Source organism: Zea mays, chromosome 7, assembly GCF_902167145.1.
Source record: "Zea mays cultivar B73 chromosome 7, Zm-B73-REFERENCE-NAM-5.0, whole genome shotgun sequence".
Taxonomy (NCBI): Eukaryota; Viridiplantae; Streptophyta; class Magnoliopsida; order Poales; family Poaceae; genus Zea; species Zea mays.
Window position 1 is genome coordinate 86,039,811 of NC_050102.1, and position 24,552 is coordinate 86,064,362.

At 44.1% G+C, this 24,552-nt stretch overlaps 1 protein-coding gene across 1 annotated transcript; it reads right to left on the bottom strand.

Annotated features, from left to right (window-relative positions):
* Window positions 1-6,713: 6,713 nt before the first annotated feature.
* LOC109941100 (uncharacterized) lies at window positions 6,714-7,801 on the bottom strand. Its single transcript, XM_020541591.1, has one exon. The coding sequence runs from the start codon at window positions 7,719-7,721 to the stop codon at window positions 6,714-6,716; it is 1,008 nt and encodes a 335-aa protein (XP_020397180.1). The 5' UTR covers window positions 7,722-7,801.
* Window positions 7,802-24,552: the final 16,751 nt, after the last annotated feature.

Consider the following 24,552-nt stretch of genomic DNA (forward strand, 5'->3'; position numbering starts at 1 on the left):
TGACCTCTGCCTCCATGTTGCTGAAATTGATTCCCCGCCAATTCACGTAGGAAACGTGTGTTGTCAGCGGTAGCATTGACTAAGGCAGCGATAGCCTCAGCCAATCTAGGAGGTACAGGTGGCGGGTTTGGAGTTTCCTCCCCGCTACGGGAAGTTCCGGCCCCATCATGAGCACGCGTTCTTGATGGCATCTGAGGAAGAAGAACATCCTGAATTATTACATGCCGAAAGTACACCACCTTTTATTACATTATGTTGAACTAGCAATAATTATTCATACTCATTAGTACAACTCAACTTCCTTATTTACTTTACATAAGGACACTACTTAAACTACACTATTCTAATTATCTTCGTCCTTGGCCGCGCCACTGCCAGCCTCGGGAGAATGTTCATCTGCGAGGTTCATGGAAGGAGGGGCTCCAAAAAGGTCCAACTCCCCATCAGGTCCTCCACTAGCTGCTCCAGATGGTCCGGCTCCCATTGCTGCAACTTCTGGTGGTACATTCGGATGCAGCCGGTCGTATAACACGTTCACCTCTTCATATATGGTGTTACAATACGCTTGCAGATTTTCCAGGGATGTGCTTAGTTCCGCTACCCGGGCTAGAGCCTTTGCCTCAAAGTCCCAAGCGAAAGAGCACGAATTTACGGCCCAGTCGATAGCCGTATCTCGTTCCACGATTTCCTGCTGCAAAACCTCCGCTGATAGTTCAACAATGCAGCGGCTATCTCGCGCACGCTCCCTACTCCCGTGGCGTAGTTCTGACATGAGTCATTCCACCTTGGCCTCTAGATCCCCTATTGGATCGTTGCTTCCGCTGCTGCTCCCCTCATGTCTAGGAGCCAGCTGGTGCCGGGACACACCTCGAGGTCCGATTGCTTTTTGTTGGGTGGTCTTCGTATGCGCCATATCTCCATAAGAGGGGAAAATTTATTTAGTGTAGTTTAAACATGATGCATGCATGACCTAATGATTATGGGACCAACTTTTCATTGATCTCTTACCTCCTACGTATACTATTATTTGGCACTCTGTTACCCGACTTCAAAAGATAAGTTACTACCAGAAAGTGGCAAGATAAGAATGAAAGAATGTTTCAATGTAAGTATTTGAAAATCTTTTGAAGTACTACATAATGTCCGAAGAGACGGGCTTCGCTTCGATACCAGCTGTGACGGAACCTCCGAAGGTATTAGGCCCACCTACAGATGTCCTTGTCCTAAGGACCTCAGACAGTCATGTAGATGTGCATAATGACTCGGTAAGTTCTGTTATCTGTATCTTCATCATAATGCCCAAGAGCGCTTAACCCATCACGAAGACATTACAAATAATCGGAGAAGAGAACAAGAAAAAAAGATTACAATAATATAATTTACATTCATATTAAAATATAGAAAGAGTATATATTACATAACCGGGTGTTCGAGTGCAGAACTTATTATTACATAAATGGGAGGCAAAACAACCCTCCCTAAACAAGTTTAGTGTTCTTCCTCCTACTTTGGCACCACCTTACAGTAGAAACAACAGAACTCTGCCGTTTCATCACCTACAATAACATGGGTCTGGAAACCCTGAGTACGGAGTGTACTTTCACAAGTCTTACCCGTCAAAGGAAAAAGACTCTTAAGGATATGCTGGCTTTTGGGAATCAAGGTAAAGCTTATCATGATTCAAAGACTCTATTTGCAGAAAAGCTTAGTATGAGTGGATCCTTAAAATCCATTTTTATTGTCAGGTTAAGTGGTTACCTGCATCTAGGGTTCTTTCTATCCTAGATCAGGCACTTATCCTATGCTAGCCGTCTTTAATCATCCCTTCAGTTCACTGGATTGCTACGTGTAGGGCAGTGACCAAGTCTTCATGTCCGAGAATTAACGGCGATCCGAATCGATTAATACCTAGCTAGGGATCTCCAACCACACGACATATGTAGCACTTAACCCTTGCATATGTCAACTCACCACCGAGTTTCTCAAGACCAGAATGGGTTCACGCCAACCGAGAGCACAGACACAACCACCCAGCCTCTTGCCACGGAGGGTACACGCTACTCTCGCCATCTCTCCACTCCCATTGCGTGGTGGCCTTTCTAGTATTGGCCCGACTGAGGCAAAGCTTACCCATGACGAGGCATGTGGCCAGTTAAAAGGTCCTCGATCAGCAAGCCTACATTGGTTCGGTCCTTAAGCGACTCAGACGGAGACACTACACCGATACTTCCTTCTCGTGCAAGTCACCTGCCCGGTCTTGGCTTAATCATTTACAACCCAAAGTTTGGTACCTAACAGAGGTACATCTTTTCAGATGTTGAACCCATCACGGCCATGATGGATTCACCATCATAAGTCTTTTCTTTGTAAAAAATCCCATCCCATATAAAGCATCACCTTTTGTTTAAAACAAAAACATTTTGTTTTCTAGAGCAAAGCTAAGCATCAGAAAACTTTCAGTAAATCAAGTAACAAGGAATAGTAATCAGTTTCCAAGGAAGGGAATGCAGCAATTGTTTAACACACAACTCCTATTACCTAATGCATCATTTTAGTGATAAAGAGATTAAAATAACAAGGAAAGGGGTAAATGCACTGGGGCTTGCCTTGTGTTGCAGGAGGTTCTGGGTCTACTCCACAGATGTCGAAGTAGAAGTTATTCTCGGCTGGAGGATTCTCAGCTTGAGTGACAACTTCTTCTTCAACCATAGTTTCTTCTTCGTTTTCTATACACGACAGTACATGTACATGAATGCTTATGTGATGTCATGAATATGCAATTACATAATAGAAACATACTAAGTTGTATCTTGAATACAACTTTCCTTCACGGTCCACCATAATCACTACAGTTTCCTAAGTTGGTATTCTATTAGGGTTAAGTAAATTAACTCTAGAAGGCTTGTTATTGAGTTTGAGACCAAACAATGTTCAAATCATTTCAAATTTTACTCAAGGTCTTCAATCATCATACTAAGCCTACCCAAAAAGTTTTACTATTTTTGGAGCTACTAAATTATTTCTACAATTCTAAAAGGCTTGGTTTGAGCATCTTTAAATGCTAAACAATTCCAGGCTTGGGATAAAAATCTCGGAACTTTTTTTATTAAATACTAGATGATATTATAAGTCTAACAAAATTGGTCTCATATTTTTAATAATTTTTCTATTATTTTCTACAAATTTCCTAATCTGGTAGTAAAAAGAAAAGGAAAAGGAATGAATAGTGTTGAGCCAAATCTGGCCCAAACCAGCCCACGAACAGAGGAAATACGCGCGCGCCCGTGCCCACGCTGGCGACTTTGCGCAGAGACCCAAAGCCATTTGAATAACCGGTAAAGAGTCCCTAAGCACTATTCACATGTCTCTATGACCGTTGCACTTAAGCCCCTGAGTTTCTATTTCTTCACCGAACAAGTCCCAAGCGACGGCGCGTGCATCCGTTGGCCATCCCCTTGCTGGGATTTGCCTCAAACGGCAACGACCGCCGAAACCGAGCATCGGATCATCATACCTAATCCCACGCGAGCCTAGTCCATGCCTTAATTGAACTAATCTAACCCGGAATCCCCTCTGCCCACGACGACAGCGAACACCGAGGGCAGACCGAGCTATTCCCGACGACTAGGCGTGGTAGCGTTCAAATTCTAAGCATGGGGAGCATCACCACACATAAAGGAAGCTAGAACGGACAGTAGTTGGGCTGGAAATACCTTAGGCGAAGCTAGCCACGGAAAAGTTCTCCTCGGCGACGATGGCGACCAAATTGGGGGAAAGTCTAAATTCTCCGGCTACGATGGATAATCGGGAGTAAGGAGCGGTGCTCTAGCTTCGTAACAAGATAACAGAGCAGGCCAGGGCGTCAATTTATAGCGACCATAAGCGGCGACTCCGAATTTGGACGAGATTTGGATTACGGTGGCGTCGCGGTGTGTCACCGGAGTCCATCAAACGTGGCGCTCACTAGGACAAAGGTTTACGGCAGTCACTCGTTACTCTCTACGACTCGCGACAACGTGGTACTATGGCATGTAGCGTGGCAGACTCCGGTAATGGCGTACACGACGACGGTGGTCGCGCGGCCACGTTGCCGGTCAAGTGGGTACGGTGAGGCCGGCTCGATCCATTCCCCCTCCGATATTTTTACCTACCGCGGTTATCTACTTCACACAGGGCACGAATCGCGGCGGCCTGCGTGAATCGCGGCGCGGAGATCACTAGCGGCGATAGATGCACTGAACCCGTGATCTTGTTCAGTCCACTGTTCATCACTGAACACCATCTCGAGCTGCCTGACAGACCAAGTTAGAGGGCCTCATTCTCCAATTTTCATGTGACAGCTGTAACACCCCAGGTGTTTGCCTTAAGATAAACAACAGACCTGGACTTGGGCAAGTATATCAAGTGAGGATCAAGACATGTACATCACATCTGTATATTTAAACTATTCAAAGGATTTCTCAAAGTTTGGTCTTGAATTGTCATACGTGTTCACGGATCCTATGCTGATTGGATTGCTCAGTTAAGTGATTACCAACTTTGGAAAATGCCTGATAATAAATCTATAATAAATCTATGTGGACAACGCACAACTTTTCACCCATGTGAACGACATGTGACATCGCCTCCATAAGGATCACAATTTTGATGTCACATCCTTCTCCATCTACCGAGACTGTTGAAGAAGTTTCACGTAGTTCGGAACGTATTTGCTATTAATTATCGAGTCTTGTAGCTATTTAGAATTTATCGATGGAGCGAATACAGATTTGGGAGCTCGGCTCACTCTAGCAATTTTTGTCCCAAATAAATGTTATTAGAACTCGACGATAGAAGTTTGTTGTAAAATTAAATCGGGTTGAGATAATTAGAGCTGACACCCAATATTCAAAATTAATTTGTTTTCGTGTTCGTAGTAGAAGATAAATTTTCATTCGACACCAAATTAATGGAATGTTGTCTTCAGTAGAGTTGTCGATATCGTTTTGGTTCGGTCCATGTGTTTATTGCCTAGATCAAAATCTTTGAATATAAGTAACTGGTAAAAATTCATCTGAATTTCAGAGTATTCGCTAAATCAAATTCTATCCGAATTTTGTATCTAATACTATCCTGCTCTAACTTGTTTTTGTCTCTTTTTAACCCTAATCTCAGAGTTGGGATATCTATATCACTTGTGTAAAAAATAAAAAAAAAGAAAAAGAAAAGAAAATATCTTTTCTATCCTATCCTCCCGCCGCCCCAGCCTTCGATCTCATCTCCCTAGTATTTTTACCAGCCGCCTCTGCTCACCTTGCGGTCTTCATCCAAGGCCGAGCGTGCCCCTGCACCATCGCTTCCCTGGCCGCGCGATATTTCCTCATCTCCTCTCTCTAATCTCCAGCACGCTCCTGCTCCCTCTCCCATGGCCGCGCCCGGTGCTCCTCCACCATCCTGGCGCGCGCCGACTTGGAGCTCGCCGGTGACGACGATCCCGCTCCCCGACCTCTCCTACGACTTCGGTGCGTTGGAGACGACCATCTCGGGGGAGATCAGGCGCTCGGCCGCCCCCTCTCTCTCTGCTGCAGCGTGTGACGGCGTCGAGCTCCTTCCCCGCCCCATCTCCCACAGCGCGCTCCTCCCCTTCTCCTCCATGGCCACGCCCCTCAAGCTCATCTCCATGGTCGTGTCCGCCTCGTCCGCCCACGCCCCTTCTCTAGCTCGCTCTGGACGCGCAGCTTTCTCCCCGTCGCGCCGATCCGCCCGCCCTGCCATCGATCCCATCGGCGCTCGCGTCCCTGTCATCCTCGCAGTGGATTTACTCCGTGTCCTTACTCTGCTCGCCCATCTTCTCTGTTGTGGCGCGCACTGGCTATCTTCCTTCTCTCTCGGCCACGGCTCCTTGGTGCCGAGCCTCCATCCCCATCGCGCCGTCACAGCCTCACTGGACCTCTGCCGCCGTGTTGTGCCCATGGATCTAGTTGTGCGTCATCTCCCTACTCAGCCTTGTCGTGGCCGGGTCTGGCATGTCGTCGTGGGGGCGCTCACTTCGCCGTGGTCCTGCGCTCCCTGCTTGACGCAGCCCTGCCCTGCTCTAGTGCCGGTCATGCCCAGCGTTCTTCCCCGCCGTGGAACAGCTCGTTGTTGCCCATGGTCGCCGATCTCGTCCTCACCTCCTATGCGCGCTGGCAACGCTATCTCCACTGCGCCCGCCGGCCATCACGACGTGCCCAGTCTATCGCGCCGCGCTCCAGTCGTCGATCGGCGACCGTCCTTGTTTCTCTGTCGTCCTTCACCAGCGCTTAGAATTGCGCATGTTCATGGCGTTCTTCACCTCCGATCGCACGCCAGGTGCTGCCCCTGGTCTGTCCGTCCTTGCAACTTTGGCGAGGACGTTCCCTATTCGCTTCGCCGCAGCGCCCAGACCCCTCTTCTGTGCCATCAACATTAGGCTGAGTCCAGTGCACAGCCTTTCTCTCGTCCCGCCACGTCAGCTCTCGCCTCCACTCTCGTCTCTGCTGTTCCAGTGCACAGGCAAGCTACAGCCTCAGTCTATAGCCACATCAGCTTTTCTATTTCAGAATTAAGTAATTCACGCAGATTTATTTCAACGCTAAAAAAACACACAACATAATATTTTTTATTGAATTAAAAATTACAAATTGCGTAATAATTAAAATAAAATTACATGACGATTTAAAAATATATAATAATTAATAGAAAATTACATAAATCTAATGATTATTATGTCTCCATACATGTTCAACCAAATCATTTAGTAGTTGTGTATACATCGATGTGTCCGTCATCTCGTTGTCTATTTGAATCCTAACTGCTAGGCTCGGGGTTGCATTGTAGTAGATCGACGGGTCGACTGTAGAATCAACTGTCTCATATGTCTCGTCTAAATCGGCATCACGCTCGTCATCGATGATCATATTGTTCAAAATGACACATGCACGCATGATCAAACCAAGAGTACGTTGAGAGTAAGAACGTCCAGGAACTGCTATAATGTTGAACCGAGATTTCAACACTCCAAAAGCGCACTCAACATCTGTGAATAACTGATGTTTCTCACTTTGTGGAAGCGGAATACCCTTGATGAACACCGGCCAGGAAGGGTAGATGCCGTCGGCAAGATAGTATCCCATATTGTGTTCATGTCCATTAACCATGAAGTTCACTATGGGTGCTTGACCTTGAAGGACATCCTTGAATAATGGCGACTGATTCAGTACGTTAATGTCATTGTTGGACCCGGCCACCCCAAAAAAAGCATGCCAGATCCACCGATCATACGATGCAACAGCTTCTAAGATGATGGTGGGATCTTTGATATCCCCCCTTGTGAATTGACCGGCATGGGCGACCGGACAATTCCTCCATTGCCAATGCATACAATCGATACTTCCTAGCATGCCTGGAAAGCCACGCTCTTCTGCTTTTACTAGTAGACGCTGAATATCCACGACATTTGGTCGACGACAGAACTCCTCCCCATAACAATGAATGATACCCTCACAAAACTTCTCTAGACAGTCTAATGCAGTTGATCTAGCTAGCTTTAAGTACTCATCTATTGAATCTGCAGCGGATCCATAGGCTAACAAGCGCAGAGCTGCGGTGCACTTTTGTAGGGGAGAGAGCCCGAGTCGACCCAGAGCATCTTCTCTTTGGGTGAAATACGGAGAGTATTCACCTAATCTAAGCATAATACTCAAAAAAAGTTGTCGCCTCATGCGATACCTGCGCCGAAAGTAATTTGGAGGATACACACAGTCATCGGCGAAGTAGTCTTGATGAAGCCGATCATGGGCAGACTCACGATCACGATTCATGTAGCGTCGACGACGCTTGGGCCGGCTCGACGACTCTTCATTGAGGTTGAGCATAGCCTCCTCCATGGCTGCTTGCAATGCATTGCACATTGCCCCTTCGGCTCCTTCACTTGAGTTTGTGCTCGAGGAAGACATGACGTGAAGATGAGTAGAAAAGGCGAGTTTGGAAGAGAGAAATGAGATGAAATTGTGTGTGGAATGAGGTCCACCCGGGTAGGGATATATATAGAGGGATTGGGGATGAAATTTGTGATTTTTTGCAAAATTTTTTCGAATTTTTTGGACTCCAAACGGTCAAAACGGCTAGTTGCAACGGCTACCACACGTGGACCAATCAGATCGCGACACGTGGACCAGTCAGATCGCGCCACGTCGCTCTCGCCCGCGCTCTCGCCTCGCTCTCGCCTCCCTCTCGCCCGCCTCTCGCCCGAGCGGGCGCTCCAGCGCGGGCGAGAGCGAGGCGATACCGCCCGCTCTCGCCGGGCGCGAGCGTCGTCGCTCGGCGACCCTCTCTCGCCCGCCTCTCGCTCACGCGCGGGCGGTAGCGGCTCTCTCTCGCCCGCGCTACCGCCCGCGTTGCCACCAGCCTTAGAGTCCCGAAGTCTCTCCTTCGATCTCGCTGCACGTTGATGCGTTGCACATGTGTGGCGAGGTGAAGCTAGGTAAAGACGAAGCTAGCAGCATGGAATTCACCAAGTACTCGACGAAAAGTCTGAACTAGAAATCATCATGGTTCTTGTGGAGTTCGCGTCAGATTTTACTAATGAGAAATATCAGGGTGTTTGGGAAAAGAAGAAGGTGACGTTCCGATGCATCGCTCGCCAGGTGTTTGATCAAAGACTTCAATCAAAGGCCGTCGTCTTCAGGCAAATATCAAATCGAATTGAGATATGGTGAGCCGATTCGCTATTTTTACTATTGGTTTTATGATCGTGAAATAAGACGCTTCGTCTGCTTATGAAGTTTATGTTAAGAATACCAGTGATGCGAGGAGTGCTTCGATGAGTTTAGTTGTCGAATATGTTTAAACTAGTTCTAATTTTGCAGGGTGTGGTATTTCGGTGGTGCGTAGGTTAAATTTAGTATTTTAAGCAATTATCGATAAGTCTGTCGATGTTAATTATATTCAGTGTGTTTGCACGATGGAGTCGAGGCCATGCGCTAGTAGTCATTATATTGTATGATTGGTGGTCAATCAAATGTCATGATTAAATGTTACTGGCTACCATAAGAATTTAGAATCGAGTAGCATTGGTAGGTTTCTCCAACCAACATAGGAGAGGTGCATGATAAAAGACGTGTATAGGTACCTTAGGTATTTAGAATGTTGAACATACAGTTTCGCGGGGCTCTATGCTAATTGATAATGAGTTGTCCGCTAGGTCTAATAATAATAATAATGTGACATTCATGTGATTAGTGTATTATCCAAATTAGTTCGAATAAGTGGTTTAGAAAGTTAGTTAATATGCTTCTATCTTTATTCTAAATTTAGATGTCTAATACTAATAAATCTAATTTCTTAGTCTTCTAGTGTTGAACGTTAGTTAAGGGGAGCAGAGCATGTGTATATTTTATTATTTTGTGATGTATGAGGTACCTCCGAATAGGATGAAAAAGCGTAATTATTATAATTAGTCTTATATCGCTAGTTAGTATTTGCTTAATGTTTTGTTATAAGTGTTTCATCCTCTTCGGTGTAGATTTTCTATCTTATGCTATTTATGTAACACCCAAAATTTGATATTTAGAATTTATGAAAATTCTCTAGAACTTTTGAATTAAAATATCCTTTAATGAGACTTTTTTTAACTTGAAGTTGCACCTCCTAAAATTCTTTCCTAATAAAATACTACTAGATGAATTAAATTATCTCCTCATGGAATTATACATATAAGTAATCACTAAAGGATTTAATATAAATCGTGTCCCAATAAAAGTTATACGCCAGGAATTATTTTTTACAATAACTAGTTTTTTGTGTATGAATGTCATATTTGAAAACATTTGCTTAAATAAGTAAGACAATAAAGGAATAAATAAAAGCATGCTTTGCTTTCATATTGGGGTTTTTGATCGTGCATTTAAATTGACTTAAAGCTTGAACTCTATTTGAATTGAATTTGAAGTTTAGAAATTGAAAATAGGAATAGAAAATCTGAAATAGAAAACAAAATAGGAAAAGAAAAGAGGAAAAATGGCGCCTCGACCGATTCTCCCTCTCGGTCGGCCCCGCCCACTCCAACCTCTCGCTCGCCCCTGGCGCTTGCACGGTGCCCTGGCCGGGCCGCTCTCGCCTGGTGTCGCTGCCGGGGGGGCCCGCCCCGTTAGCCTGTGGCTCTGCGGTCTTCGCAAGGTGGGGCCACTCTGTCGGGCTTATCTTCTTCCCCATCACCGCGCAACTGAATCCGGTGGAGCTACCAGGAACCTCGGGTCCGACTCCGCCTGCGGGGGGAGCATAAAACCCGCTGCAACCTCTTGCCCCGTCCAACTCAAGCCCTTGGCCAACTCCATCGCGTGGGAAACCGCGGGTATCGACAGTGAAACCACATGGGGAGATTCACCACTGGTGTGTTTCGCGCGTACGCCGTCGAAGGGCATTCATAGTAGGTGCGGATGCCTCAGCAGGGCATGCAAATGGAGTCGGTGCCCTCGTCATGGTCGATTGATTGTCGGAGCACTTCTAATTTCTCGTCAGAATTAGAATTAGTTGAAATCATATTTAGATGATTGCAATTAGTTTATTTTATAGGTCAAAATCATATTTTTAGTTCAAATCTGTTGTAATTTGTTTAATAGGGTTTAAAATTTTGAAATTTGGCGGGAGCTTCATTTTACACGTGAAAACTGTTGGCAACCCAATTGGGCCAAGCTAAAAAAAGAGAACCAAACAATGTATAATATGGGCCTGGTTCATTTTGACCAGGCAACCAAACATTGTTTGGTGGCTCTGTACATGTGGGCTCCCCTGAGCCTGGGCCTCTCACTGGGCCAGGCTTAGGCTGGGCCAAGTAACCAAACACATCTTATGGGGCCGCATGCTGCCGTGGGCCGAGCTTTCTGCGCCGCCGTCATCGGTGAGAACCTCTCCTCCGATCTTGCCCTTGTCTCTGCTCCGTGTAACATCCTTTGGTTTGAAGCTTGGTGCGACGGGTCGTGAGTTGGAGGGGATTCGGTCATGGTGCCTCCGCGGGTGGGGAACACCATCGTGCCCCTGTAGCTGAGGGAAGAAGATGGGGCCGCATCCGTCGATTTGGGATTGGACGGCTCGAATTGAGCGTGGCGATACCCCCCACCTTTCAGCCATGGGATCTGGATTGTGGATCGGGGAATCAAGGGCCGTGGGCGGTGGGAGGCTGGCGTGGTCGAATTTGGACCATTGGATTTTGATCGGACAACCATAGTCGCGTAGCCCTTCATTCAAAGCGGTGATCTAATCTGGGCCGTTTGATGTGGATCGGACGGTTCATGGTGACCAATGAATCTTCAATCAGGGATATTTGCAAAAGTGACCTCGGTTTTCGTTGAAAATAACCCGCCATCCAATCAAGGCACAAGACCATTACAATTAGGTCCAGTATTTTTACAGAATAGACCTCGAGGTCCTAAGAATTAGTATCCGCGGTATATATGGATCAAAAAATAATAAAAGAAAATATGGAAATCAATTTTCAAGTATAAAGTAATTCTCAAATCTCAGAAAATTCATATGTGGTTCATTTTAATTCCAATTTGACCCGTTCCGGTTGCGTTAGTTTCATAATAATGTTGTCTACACAATAACATCATTAGTTGTATCATAACACTTATTTTTGTAGATGGATATTGTTTAATATATTTTAGTAAATTAAGCTTGCTGATCAAAGTGAGCTTATTTATGATTATAACCTAACTAAAATATGGTAACTAATCAAGTTATACCTTAGATTAAAAAAAGAGAATTGTTATTTACTTATAATACTCTTCTCACCTGATCTATATCAATCAACAGGGGATTATAAACTCAGTAAAATCAATCAAAAAATGAATATAGTATAAAATAAATCTACTAATCTTGTAAAATCCCTATCTTCTTTGTTTTAGCTCCGAATTAATTAATTTCAGTCGCATTAGTTTCATATTAATATTGTTCTTCACCTAGTAACCTTATTTTATCATGAAACCTATGATTAAAATTATACACTTAGTTTCTTTATATCCCACACTTAAAACTTCATAAAACCATAACTCTTTAACCATAGCCCCGAATTTAGTAGTTCTTGAAAGGGAATTAGGCCTACACCTATTTTCCTAATTGATTTTGGTGGTTGAATTGCCCAACACAAATAATTGGACTAACTAGTTTTGCTCTAGTGTATAAGTTATACATGTGCCAAAGGTTCACACTTAGCCAATAAAAAGACCAAGAATTGGGTTCAACAAAGAGAGCAAGGGATAACCGAAGTGTGCCCTGGTCTGGCGCACCGGACTGTACGGTGTGCCACCGGACAGTGTCCGGTGCACCACCAGACAGTGTCCGATGCACCAGGGGACTTCACACTGAACTCCTCACCCACGGGAAAATCCAGAGGCGCTCCGCTATAATTCACCGGACTGTCCGGTGTACACCGGACAGTGTCCGGTGCTCCAAGGAAGAGCGGCTCTGGAACTCGCCAGCCTCGGGAATTTGCTCCGCTATAATTCACCGGACATGTCCGGTGTACACCGGAATGTCTGATGAACCAGCAGAGCAACGACTACTTCGCGCCAACGGTCACCTGTAGAAGCATTAAATGCGCGCCAGAGCGCGCAGAAGTCAGACACGCGCGCGCTGGCACACCGGACACTCTACAGTACATGTCCGGTGTGCCACCGGACATCCAGGCGGGCCCAGAAGACAGTGCTCCAACGGTCGGAACCCAACGGCCTTGGTGACGTGGCTGGCGAACCAGACATGTCCGGTGTGCACCGGACTGTCCGATGCACCATGCGACAGACAGCCCCACCAAACGGCTAGTTTGGTGGTTGGGGCTATAAATACCCCCAACCACCCCACATTCAAGTCATCCAAGTTTTCCAACTTCAACTACTTACAAGAGCTCTAGCATTCAATTCTAGACACACCCAAGTGATCAAATCCTCTCCAAACTCCACACAACGCCCTAGTGATTAGAGAGAGAGATTTGCTTGTGTTCTTTCGAGCTCTTGCGCTTGGATTGCTTTCTTCTTTCTTTGATTCTTCATTGCGATCAAACTCACTTGTAATTGAGGCAAGAGACACCAATCTTGTGGTGGTCCTTGTGGGAACTTTATGTTCCAAGTGATTGAGAAGAAAAGCTCACTCGGTCTGAGGGACCGTTTGAGAGAGGGAAAGGGTTGAAAGAGACCTGGTCTTTGTGACCACCTCAACGGGGAGTAGGTTTGCGAGAACCGAACCTCGGTAAAACAAATCCGCGTGTCACACCTCTTATTTGCTTGCGATTTGTTTTGCACCCTCTCTCGCGGACTCGATTATATTTCTAACGCTAACCCGGCTTGTAGTTGTGATTATTTTGAGAATTTCAGTTTCGCCCTATTCACCCCCTCTAGGCGACTTTCAATTGGTATCAGAGCCCGATGCTTCATTAGAGCCTAACCGCTCGAAGTGATGTCGGAAGAACTCGCCAAGAAGGAGATGGAGACCGGTGACAAGCCCGCTACAAGCCATGGGAAGGCTTCATCAGAAGAGTCCCGCAACAAGGAGAAGAGGAAGGAGAAGAAGAAGGAAAAGAAGACTTCTTCTCACAAGTCGCATCGGAGTGGTGACAAAATAAAGAAGATGAGGAAAGTGGTCTACTACGAGACCGACACTTCATCAGCTTCTACCTCCGGCTCCGACGCGCCCTCCATAACTTCTAAGTGCCATGAGCGCAAGAAGTTTAGTAAGATCCCCCTACGCTACCCTCGCATTACTAAACATACTCCATTACTTTCCGTTCCTTTAGGCAAACCGCCAACCTTTGACGGTGAAGATTATGCTAGGTGGAGTGATTTAATGAAATTTCATCTAACCTCACTCCATAAAAGTATATGGAATGTTGTTGAGTTTGGAGCACAGGTACCATCCGTAGGGGATGAGGACTATGATGAGGACGAGGTGGCCCAAATCGAGCACTTCAACTCCCAAGCCACAACCATACTCCTCGCCTCTCTAAGTAGGGAGGAGTACAACAAGGTGCAAGGACTAAAAAGCGCCAAGGAAGTTTGGGACGTGCTCAAGACGGCGCACGAGGGTGATGAACTCACCAAGATCACCAAGCGGGAAACGATCGAGGGGGAGCTCGGTCGCTTCCGTCTTCGCCAAGGAGAGGAGCCACAAGATATGTACAACCGGCTCAAGACCTTGGTGAATCAAGTGCGCAACCTCGGGAGCAAAAAGTGGGATGACCACGAGGTGGTTAAGGTTATTCTAAGATCTCTTATTTTCCTTAACCCTACTCAAGTACAATTAATTCGTGGCAATCCAAGATATACACTAATGACTCCCGAGGAAGTAATCGGGAATTTTGTGAGCTTTGAATTTATGATCAAGGGCTCATGGAAAATCAACGAGCTTGACGGTCCCTCCACGTCCGAAGCTCAACCGGTTGCTTTCAAGGCGACGGAGGAGAAGAAGGAGGAGTCTACACCAAGTAGACAACCAATCGACGTCTCCAAGCTTGACAATGAGGAAATGACGCTCGTCATCAAGAGTTTCCGCCAAATCCTCAAACAAAGGAGGGGGAAGGATTACAAGCCCCGCTCCAAGAAGGTTTGCTACAAGTGTGGTAAGCCCGGTCACTTTATAGCTAAATGTCCTATTTCTAGTGACAGTGACAGGGGTGACGACAAGAAGGGGAGAAGAAAGGAGAAGAAGAGGTAATACAAGAAGAAGGGCGGCGATGCCCATGTTTGTCGTGAGTGGGACTCCGACGAAAGCTCTAGCGACTCCTCCGACGATGAGGACGCCGCCAACATCGCCGTCACCAAAGGCCTTCTCTTCCCCAACGTCGGCCACAAGTGCCTCATGGCAAAGGACGACAAAAAAAAGAAGGTTAAATCTAAATCCTCCACTAGATATGAGTCTTCTAGTGATGAAAATGCTAGTGATGAGGAAGATAACTTACGCAGCCTTTTTGCCAACCTCAACATGCAACAAAAAGAGAAACTTAATGAATTGATTAGTGCCATTCATGAGAAGGATGATCTCTTGGACACCCAAGAGGACTTCCTTATTAAAGAAAATAAGAAGCATGTTAAGGTCAAAAATGCTTATGCTATAGAAGTTGAAAAAAGTGAAAAATTATCTAGTGAGCTAAGCACTTGCCATGAGACTATAGACAACCTTAGGAATGAGAATTCTAATTTGTTAGCTAAGGTTGATTCTATTACTTGTAATGTTTCAATTCCCAATCTTAGAAATGATAATTATGATTTGCTTGCTAAGATTGAAGAATTAAACATATCTCTTGCTAGCCTTAGGATTGAAAATGAAAAATTGCTTGCTAAGGCTAAAGATTTTGATGTTTGCAATGCTACTATTTCCGATCTTAGAGACAAAAATGATATATTGCATTCTAAGATTGTTGAACTTAATTCTTGCAAACCCTCTACATCTACCATTAAGCATACTACCATTTGTACTAGATGTAGAGATGTTAACATTGATGCTATACATGATCACATGGCTTTAATTAAACAACAAAATGATCATATAGCAAAATTAGATGCTAAAATTGCCGAGCATAACTTAGAGAATGAAAAATTTAAATTTGCTAGAAGTATGCTCTATAGTGGGAGACGCCCTGGCATCAAGGATGGCATTGGCTTCCAACAAGGAGGCAATGTCAAAATTAATGCCCCTCCTAAGAAGTTATCTAATTTTGTTAAGGGCAAGGCTCCCATGCCTCAGGATAACGAGGGTTACATTTTGTACCCTGCCGGCTACCCTGAGAGCAAAATTAGGAGAATTCATTCTAGGAAGTCTCACTCTGGCCCGAACCATGCTTTCATGTATAAGGGTGAGACATCTAGCTCTAGGCAACAAACCCGTGCTAAGTTGCCTAAGAAAAAAATTCACAATGCATCAAATGATCATGACATTTCATTCAAAACTTTTGATGCATCTTATGTTTTAACTAACAAATCCGGCAAAGTAGTTGCCAAATATGTTGGGGGCAAGCACAAGGGGTCAAAGACTTGTGTTTGGGTATCCAAAGTTCTTGTTTCTAATGCCAAAGGACCCAAAACCATTTGGGTACCTAAAGTCAAGAACTAAACATGTTTTGTAGGTTTATGCATCCGGGGGCTCAAGTTGGATTATCGACAGCGGGTGCACAAACCACATGACAGGGGAGAAGAAGATGTTCTCCTCCTACGAGAAAAACCAGGATCCCCAACGAGCTATCACATTCGGGGATGGAAATCAAGGTTTGGTCAAAGGATTGGGTAAAATTGCTATATCTCCTTACCATTCTATTTCCAATGTTTTTCTTGTAGATTCTTTAGATTACAATTTGCTTTCCGTTTCTCAATTATGCAAAATGGGCTACAACTGTCTGTTTACTGATGTAGGTGTCACTGTCTTTAGAAGGTGTGATGATTCAGTAGCATTTAAGGGAGTGTTAGAGGGTCAGCTATACTTGGTAAATTTTGATAGAGCTGAACTCGACACTTGCTTAATTGCTAAGACTAACATGGGTTGGCTCTGGCACCGCCGACTAGCCCATGTTGGGATGAAGAATCTTCATAAGCTTCTAAAGGGAGAGCACATTTTAGGATTAACAAATGTTCATTTTGAGAAAGACAGGGTTTGTAGCGCATGCCAAGCAGGAAAGCAAGTTGGTACCCATCATCCACACAAGAACATAATGACGACCGACAGGCCACTAGAGCTCCTACACATGGACCTATTCGGCCCGATAGCTTACATAAGCATCGGCGGGAGTAAGTACTGTCTAGTTATTGTGGATGATTATTCTCGCTTCACTTGGGTGTTCTTTTTGCAGGAAAAATCTCATACCCAAGAGACCTTAAAGGGATTCTTGAGACGAGCTCAAAATGAGTTCGGCTCAAGGATCAAGAAAATTAGAAGCGACAACGGGACGGAGTTCAAGAACTCACAAATTGAAGGCTTCCTTGAGGAGGAGGGCATCAAGCATGAGTTCTCTTCTCCCTACACGCCACAACAAAATGGTGTAGTGGAGAGGAAGAATAGAACTCTATTGGACATGGCAAGAACCATGTTTGATGAGTACAAGACTTCGGATCGGTTTTGGGCCGAGGCGGTCAACACCGCTTGCTACGCCATCAACCGGTTATATCTACACCGAATCCTCAAGAAGACATCATACGAACTCCTAACCGGTAAAAAGCCCAACATTTCATATTTTAGAGTCTTTGGTAGCAAATGCTTCATTCTTATTAAAAGAGGTAGAAAATCTAAATTTGCTCCTAAGACTGTAGAAGGCTTTTTACTAGGATATGATTCAAACACAAGGGCATATAGAGTCTTTAACAAGTCCTCTGGACAAGTTGATGTTTCTTGTGACGTTGTGTTTGATGAGACTAACGGCTCTCAAGTAGAGCAAGTTGATCTTGATGAGATAGGTATTGAAGAGGCTCCGTGCATCGCGCTAAGGAACATGTCTATTAGGGATGTGTGTCCTAAGGAATCCGAAGAGCCTCCAAATGCACAAGATCAACCATCCTCCTCCACGCAAGCATCCCCACCAACTCAAAATGAGGATGAAGCTCAAATCGATGAAGAAGAAGATCAAGCAAATGAGCCACCTCAAGATGACGGCAATGATCAAGGGGGAGATGCAAATGACCAAGACAAGGAGGATGAAGAACAAAGGCCGCCACACCCAAGAGTCCACCAAGCAATACAACGAGATCGCCCCGTCGACACCATCCTCGGCGACATTCATAAGGGAGTAACCACTAGATCTCGTGTTGCACATTTTTGTGAGCATTACTCTTTTGTTTCCTCTATTGAGCCACACAGGTTAGAGGAAGCACTTCAAGATTCAGATTGGGTGGTGGCGATGCAAGAGGAGCTCAACAACTTCACAAGGAATGAGGTATGGCACTTAGTTCCACGGCCTAATCAAAATGTTGTAGGAACCAAATGGGTCTTCCGCAACAAGCAAGACGAGCATGGTGTGGTGACAAGGAACAAAGCTCGACTTGTGGCCAAAGGATACTCCCAAGTCGAAGGTTTGGATTTCGGTGAAACCTATGCACCCGTAGCTAGGCTTGAGTCAATTCGCATATTATTAGCCTATGCTACTTACCATGGCTTCAAGCTTTATCAAATGGACGTGAAAAGTGCCTTCCTCAATGGACCAATCAAGGAAGAGGTCTATGTTGAGCAACCTCCCGGCTTTAAAGACAGTGACTATCCTAACCATGTCTATAAGCTCTCTAAGGCGCTTTATGGGCTCAAGCAAGCCCCAAGAGCATGGTATGAATGCCTTAGAGATTTCCTTATCGCTAATGGCTTCAAAGTCGGAAAGGCCGATCCTACACTCTTTACTAAAACTCTTGAAAATGACTTGTTTGTATGCCAAATTTATGTTGATGATATTATATTTGGGTCTACTAACGAGTCTACATGTGAAGAATTTAGTAGGATCATGACGCAAAAATTTGAGATGTCTATGATGGGGGAGTTGAAGTATTTCTTAGGATTTCAAGTGAAGCAACTCCAAGAAGGCACCTTCCTTAGCCAAACGAAGTACACTCAAGATATTCTAAGCAAGTTTGGAATGAAGGATGCCAAACCCATCAAGACACCCATGGGAACCAATGGGCATCTCGACCTCGACGAAGGAGGTAAATCCGTCGATCAAAAGGTATATCGGTCGATGATAGGATCTTTGCTATATTTATGTGCATCTCGACCGGATATTATGCTTTCTGTATGCATGTGTGCAAGATTCCAAGCCGACCCTAAGGAAGCTCACCTTACGGCCGTAAAACGAATCTTGAGATATTTGGTTTATACTCCTAAGTTTGGGCTTTGGTATCCTAGGGGATCCAGATTTGATTTGATTGGTTATTCGGATGCCGATTGGGCGGGGTGTAAAATTAATAGAAAGAACACATCGGGGACTTGCCAGTTCTTGGGAAGATCCTTGCTGTCTTGGGCTTCAAAGAAGCAAAATTCGGTCGCTCTTTCTACCACCGAGGCCGAGTACATTGCCGCAGGACATTGTTGCGCGCAACTACTTTGGATGAGGCAAACCCTTAGGGACTATGGTTACAAATTAACCAAAGTTCCTCTTCTATGTGATAATGAGAGTGCAATCCGCAAGGCGGATAATCCCATTGAGCATAGCCGCACTAAACACATAGCCATTCGGTATCACTTTTTAAGGGATCACCAACAAAAGGGAGATATCGAGATTTCATATATCAACACTAAAGACCAATTAGCCGATATCTTTACCAAACCTCTTGATGAACAAACCTTTAACAAACTTAGGCATGAGCTAAATATTCTTGATTCTAGGAACTTTTTTTGTTGATTTGCACACATAGCTCATTTATATACCTTTCATCATATCTCTTTCATATGCTATGACTAATGTGTTTTCAAGTCTATTTCAAACCAAGTCATAGGTGTATTGAAAGGGAATTGGAGTCTTCGCGAAGACAAAGGCTTCCACTCTGTAACTCATCCTTCGCCATCACTCCGAGCAACACTCCGTCTTTGGTATAATCTTCACTCATTTATTTATGACCAAAGGGGGAGAGAGTAATTCAAGGGCTCTAATGACTCCGTTTTTGGCGATGCATGCCAAAGGGGGAGAAAGTATTAGCCCAAAGCAAAAGGACCGCACCACCACCTAATTTTAAAAAGAGTTTTTCCATTGGTATCTTATTATGTTCAAAAGGGGGAGAAAGTAGCATTTCAAAATTGATATATCAAAACCTTCTTGAACACTAAGAGGAGAATTTTATTTAGGGGGAGTTTTGTTTAGTCAAAGGAAAAGCATTTGAAACAGGGGGAGAAAATTTCAAATCTAGTAAATGCTTCGTAGATTCTTATTCACTTACCTTTGACCATTTGCAAAAGAACTTTGAAGAGGATTTACAAAAGAATTTGCAAAAACAAAACATGTGGTGCAAGCGTGGTCCAAAATGTCAAAAATTGAAGAAACAATCCATGCATATCTTATAAGTATTTATATTGGCTCAATTCCAAGCAACCTTTGCACTTACGTTATGCAAACTAGTTCAATTATGCACTTCTATATTTGCTTTGGTTTGTGTTGGCATCAATCACCAAAAAGGGGGAGATTGAAAGGGAATTAGGCCTACACCTATTTTCCTAATTGATTTTGGTGGTTGAATTGCCCAACACAAATAATTGGACTAACTAGTTTTGCTCTAGTGTATAAGTTATACAGGTGCCAAAGGTTCACACTTAGCCAATAAAAAGACCAAGAATTGGGTTCAACAAAGAGAGCAAGGGATAACCGAAGTGTGCCCTGGTCTGGCGCACCGGACTGTCCGGTGTGCCACCGGACAGTGTCCGGTGCACCACCGGACAGTGTCCGGTGCACCACCGGACAGTGTCCGGTGCACCACCAGACAGTGTCCGGTGCACCAGGGGACTTCACACTGAACTCCTCACCCTCGGGAAAATCCAGAGGCGCTCCACTATAATTCACCGGACTGTCCGGTGTACACCGGACAGTGTCCGGTGCTCCAAGGAAGAGCAGCTCTGGAACTCGCCAGCCTCGGGAATTTGCTCCGCTATAATTCACCGGACATGTCCGGTGTACACCGGACTATCCGGTGAACCAGCAGAGCAACGGCTACTTCGCGCCAACGGTCACCTGTAGAAGCATTAAATGCGCGCCAGAGCGCGCAGAAGTCAGACACGCGCGCGCTGGCACACCGGACACTCTACAGTACATGTCCGGTGTGCCACCGGACATCCAGGCGGGCCCAGAAGACAGTGCTCCAACGGTCGGAACCCAACGGCCTTGGTGACGTGGCTGGCGCACTAGACATGTCCGGTGTGCACCGGACTGTCTGGTGCACCATGCGACAGACAACCCCACCAAACGACTAGTTTGGTGGTTGGGGCTATAAATACCCCCAACCACCCCACATTCAAGTCATCCAAGTTTTCCCACTTCAACTACTTACAAGAGCTCTAGCATTCAATTCTAGACACACCCAAGTGATCAAATCCTCTCCAAACTCCACACAACGCCCTAGTGATTAGAGAGAGAGATTTGCTTGTGTTCTTTCGAGCTCTTGCGCTTGGATTGCTTTCTTCTTTCTTTGATTCTTCATTGCGATCAAACTCACTTGTAATTGAGGCAAGAGACACCAATCTTGTGGTGGTCCTTGTGGGAACTTTGTGTTCCAAGTGATTGAGAAGAAAAGCTCACTCGGTCTGAGGGGCCGTTTGAGAGAGGGAAAGGGTTGAAAGAGACCCGGTCTTTGTGACCACCTCAACGGGGAGTAGATTTGCGAGAACCGAACCTCGGTAAAACAAATCCGCGTGTCACACCTCTTATTTGCTTGCGATTTGTTTTGCACCCTCTCTCGCGGACTCGATTATACTTCTAACGCTAACCCGGCTTGTAGTTGTGATTATTTTGAGAATTTTAGTTTCGCCCTATTCACCCCCCCTCTAGACGACTTTCAGTTCTCGAATAGACGATCTCGTTACGACACGTAGAATATTCTTACGCAGTTTGCTCTTATGTTTGGTGTGATGTTAATTTTGCCTATATCATGTTTGTTTGTATTGCTACGTTTAGCAGTGAGGTCACGAGTCACCTGAAGAGCAAGTTGGTACCTGGAATCTCAAGTCCCAAGCAAGTTGTGCCCTTGATCACTTCTTTTTACCCACTCATGTTCTTATTAATCATAATGATCTGCATAGGTTAATTTTTATGGAACCCAATAGGTTACCCTAGTTTGGCTATCTTTATACCTTGCTCACCACCGAATTTTTGGGTAGTACCTGCTATTGCTTTATGTGGTTTTGGGTATAGAGATACACATTATACATGATTATACTTTTATTATCAGTTTTTATTTGCTATTCATGTTAAGATCATTATGTTAATTGGAACATGGAGTGACCACTCGGGAAAATCGTGCTACCACAAGGGTGGTATGGGACGCCCTTGGCTGACTAATTAGGAAAGCTAGTGGAGGACTATCTTACCCGAAAGGGACAAGGGCAGTAGGGGAGTAGTCAGTGTAGGGAGGCCCTTGGGTTGATTTTGCTGCGATGGCGGTCAGGCGAGGGGTCCCTGCATTGGAGCTTCCTAGAAACTGTAGCGGGTTTTCTGAGCTATAAGTGGAACTTTGTAAAGGCCTCGTAGTGTTACCCTGCCTCGCCTCCTAGGTAGAGGTGTATGGGAGTCGCTATCCCTTGGCAGATGGGTAACATGACTTGTGGGTAAAGATGTGCAACCTCTGCAGAGTGTAAAACGGGTATATCAGTTGTGCTCACGGTCATGAGCAGCTCGGACCCTCACATGATTAATTTATGGAACTAAATTCAATTTGTCATATGCATTGCATCGCAGGTGTTGTTATCACTTTTGTTCTACTACTTAATTGGGTTGGTATTTACTTATACTTAGTAATTGCTAATAAAATTTTGACCAACTTTAAAAGCAATGCTCAGCTTCAACCATCCTCTTTGGTAAGCCTTACACTTCACATGAGCTCCCACCATTGGCGAGTTCATGCACATTATTCCCCACAACTTGTTGAGCGATGAACGTATGTGAGCTCACTCTTGTTGTCTCACACCCCCTCACAGGTCAAGAATAGGTACCGCAGGATGAGGCGCATGGAGGATGCTGTGGCGAGTTCGTGTGAGGTCTAGGCCGTCGTCTCCCAGTCAACTTTGGGTTGCTGGATCGTTGTCTCCTTATGATATAATTATTTATTTATTTTGTACTCAACTTCTGTTATGTAGTAAAGATGTGACATTCGATCCTGTGCCATGATTCATCATATGTGTGAGACTTGGTCCTAGCACACCTGGTGTATTATTTCGCGCCTGGGTTTTGGACCCCTAAAACCCGGGTGCGACAGAAGTGGTATTAGAGGGATGTTGATTGTAGGATGAAACCTTGATAGAACTGAATAACCCTTATCTACTTACCTTTGCTACTCTGATCCTTTCTAAAACTTTCCTTAATCTTTTCTCATCCACTACTGCTTTACTCTGATTACTCTTATATTTTCTTTTCTAAAGACAAATGTGGATTTCAAACTTTGAAATCCTATGTCTAAAGTGAACTTTAAGAATAGGAGACCTACTCTTAGGAACAAAAACAAACTATTTTTTATAGGTATCGATGTACTTCAATGTTTGTTCTTATGATACTTGTCTGATTTGGATCTTTGATTGAGTGTGATGAGTTATGAGTAATGTCCACAATTACATCTGCATATACATATAGAAAAAATGCTTATAAAAATAACTAGACAAACTTGATTATCCCTCTTTAAAGTATCTAGCCTAACAATATCTATCTCATCTTAAAAGATATATCCTACCCTAGTATATCTATCTAACTTTAACTAGTCTAATCTAGTTATATCCAACCTAATCTAGATTCTATCTAATCTATTATGATCTGATCTAGGGTAAGTTACTTAATGCTGGTACAAAGGATAAGACCATACTCCTAATTCATTTATGACTAAATTGGTGACTTAGATCAACTAGGCCATACACAACAACTTGACCTGCATAATAGGTTACCTAACCTATCCAACCCATCTACAAGCAAACAACCAAACCAGATTCTGACTAATCTCATTTAACTCATAGCCCCCTACTAAACTAGCTGCTCCACCTACTACTTTATCTTAACTACATGTCCCTAATTCGGATAACAACTTCAAGAATGAAGATCGAAGATGATCGACCTCATCAAATCAAGGAAGGATAATATTCAAGCCAGATCTTCAAAAGAATCAAGATCCACAATCTTGGAGGGAGTCTTTCCTTACTGTACTCTTTCTTACCCAAACCTACCTATGCTCTAAAGGCATCTTCTATCCTACATAATAAAGTGGACATACATATATACACCATGCTTTCCTAATCACCTGCCAATTTGTGTTGTATACTTGAACAAAAAAATAATCTTTTGATACTAAAATCAATTAGAAACTAACCCATAGACTACAAACAATTTCTTCTACATCCTTTCTCTTACAAATCTCGAGGACGAGATTTCTATTAGGGGGGGTAGAATTTGTAACACCCAAAATTTGATATTTAGAATTGATGAAAATTCTCTAAAACTTTTGAATTAAAATATCCTTTAATAAGACTTTTCTTAACTTGAAGTTGCACCTCCTAAAATTCTTTCCTAATAAAATACTACTAGATGGATTAAGTTATCTCCTCATGGAATTATACATATAAGTAATCACTAAAGGATTTAATATAAATTGTGTCCCAATAAAAGTTATACGCTAGGAATTATTATTTTTACAATAACTAGTTATTTTTGTGTATGAATGTCATATTTGAAAACAATTGCTTAAATAAGTAAGACAATAAAGGAATAAATAAAAGCATGCTTTGCTTTCATATTGGGGTTTTTGATCGTGCACTTAAACTGACTTAAATCCTGAACTCTATTTGAATTGAATTTGAAGCTTAGAAATTGAAAATAGGAATAGAAAATCTGAAATAGAAAACAAAATAGGAAAAGAAAAGAGG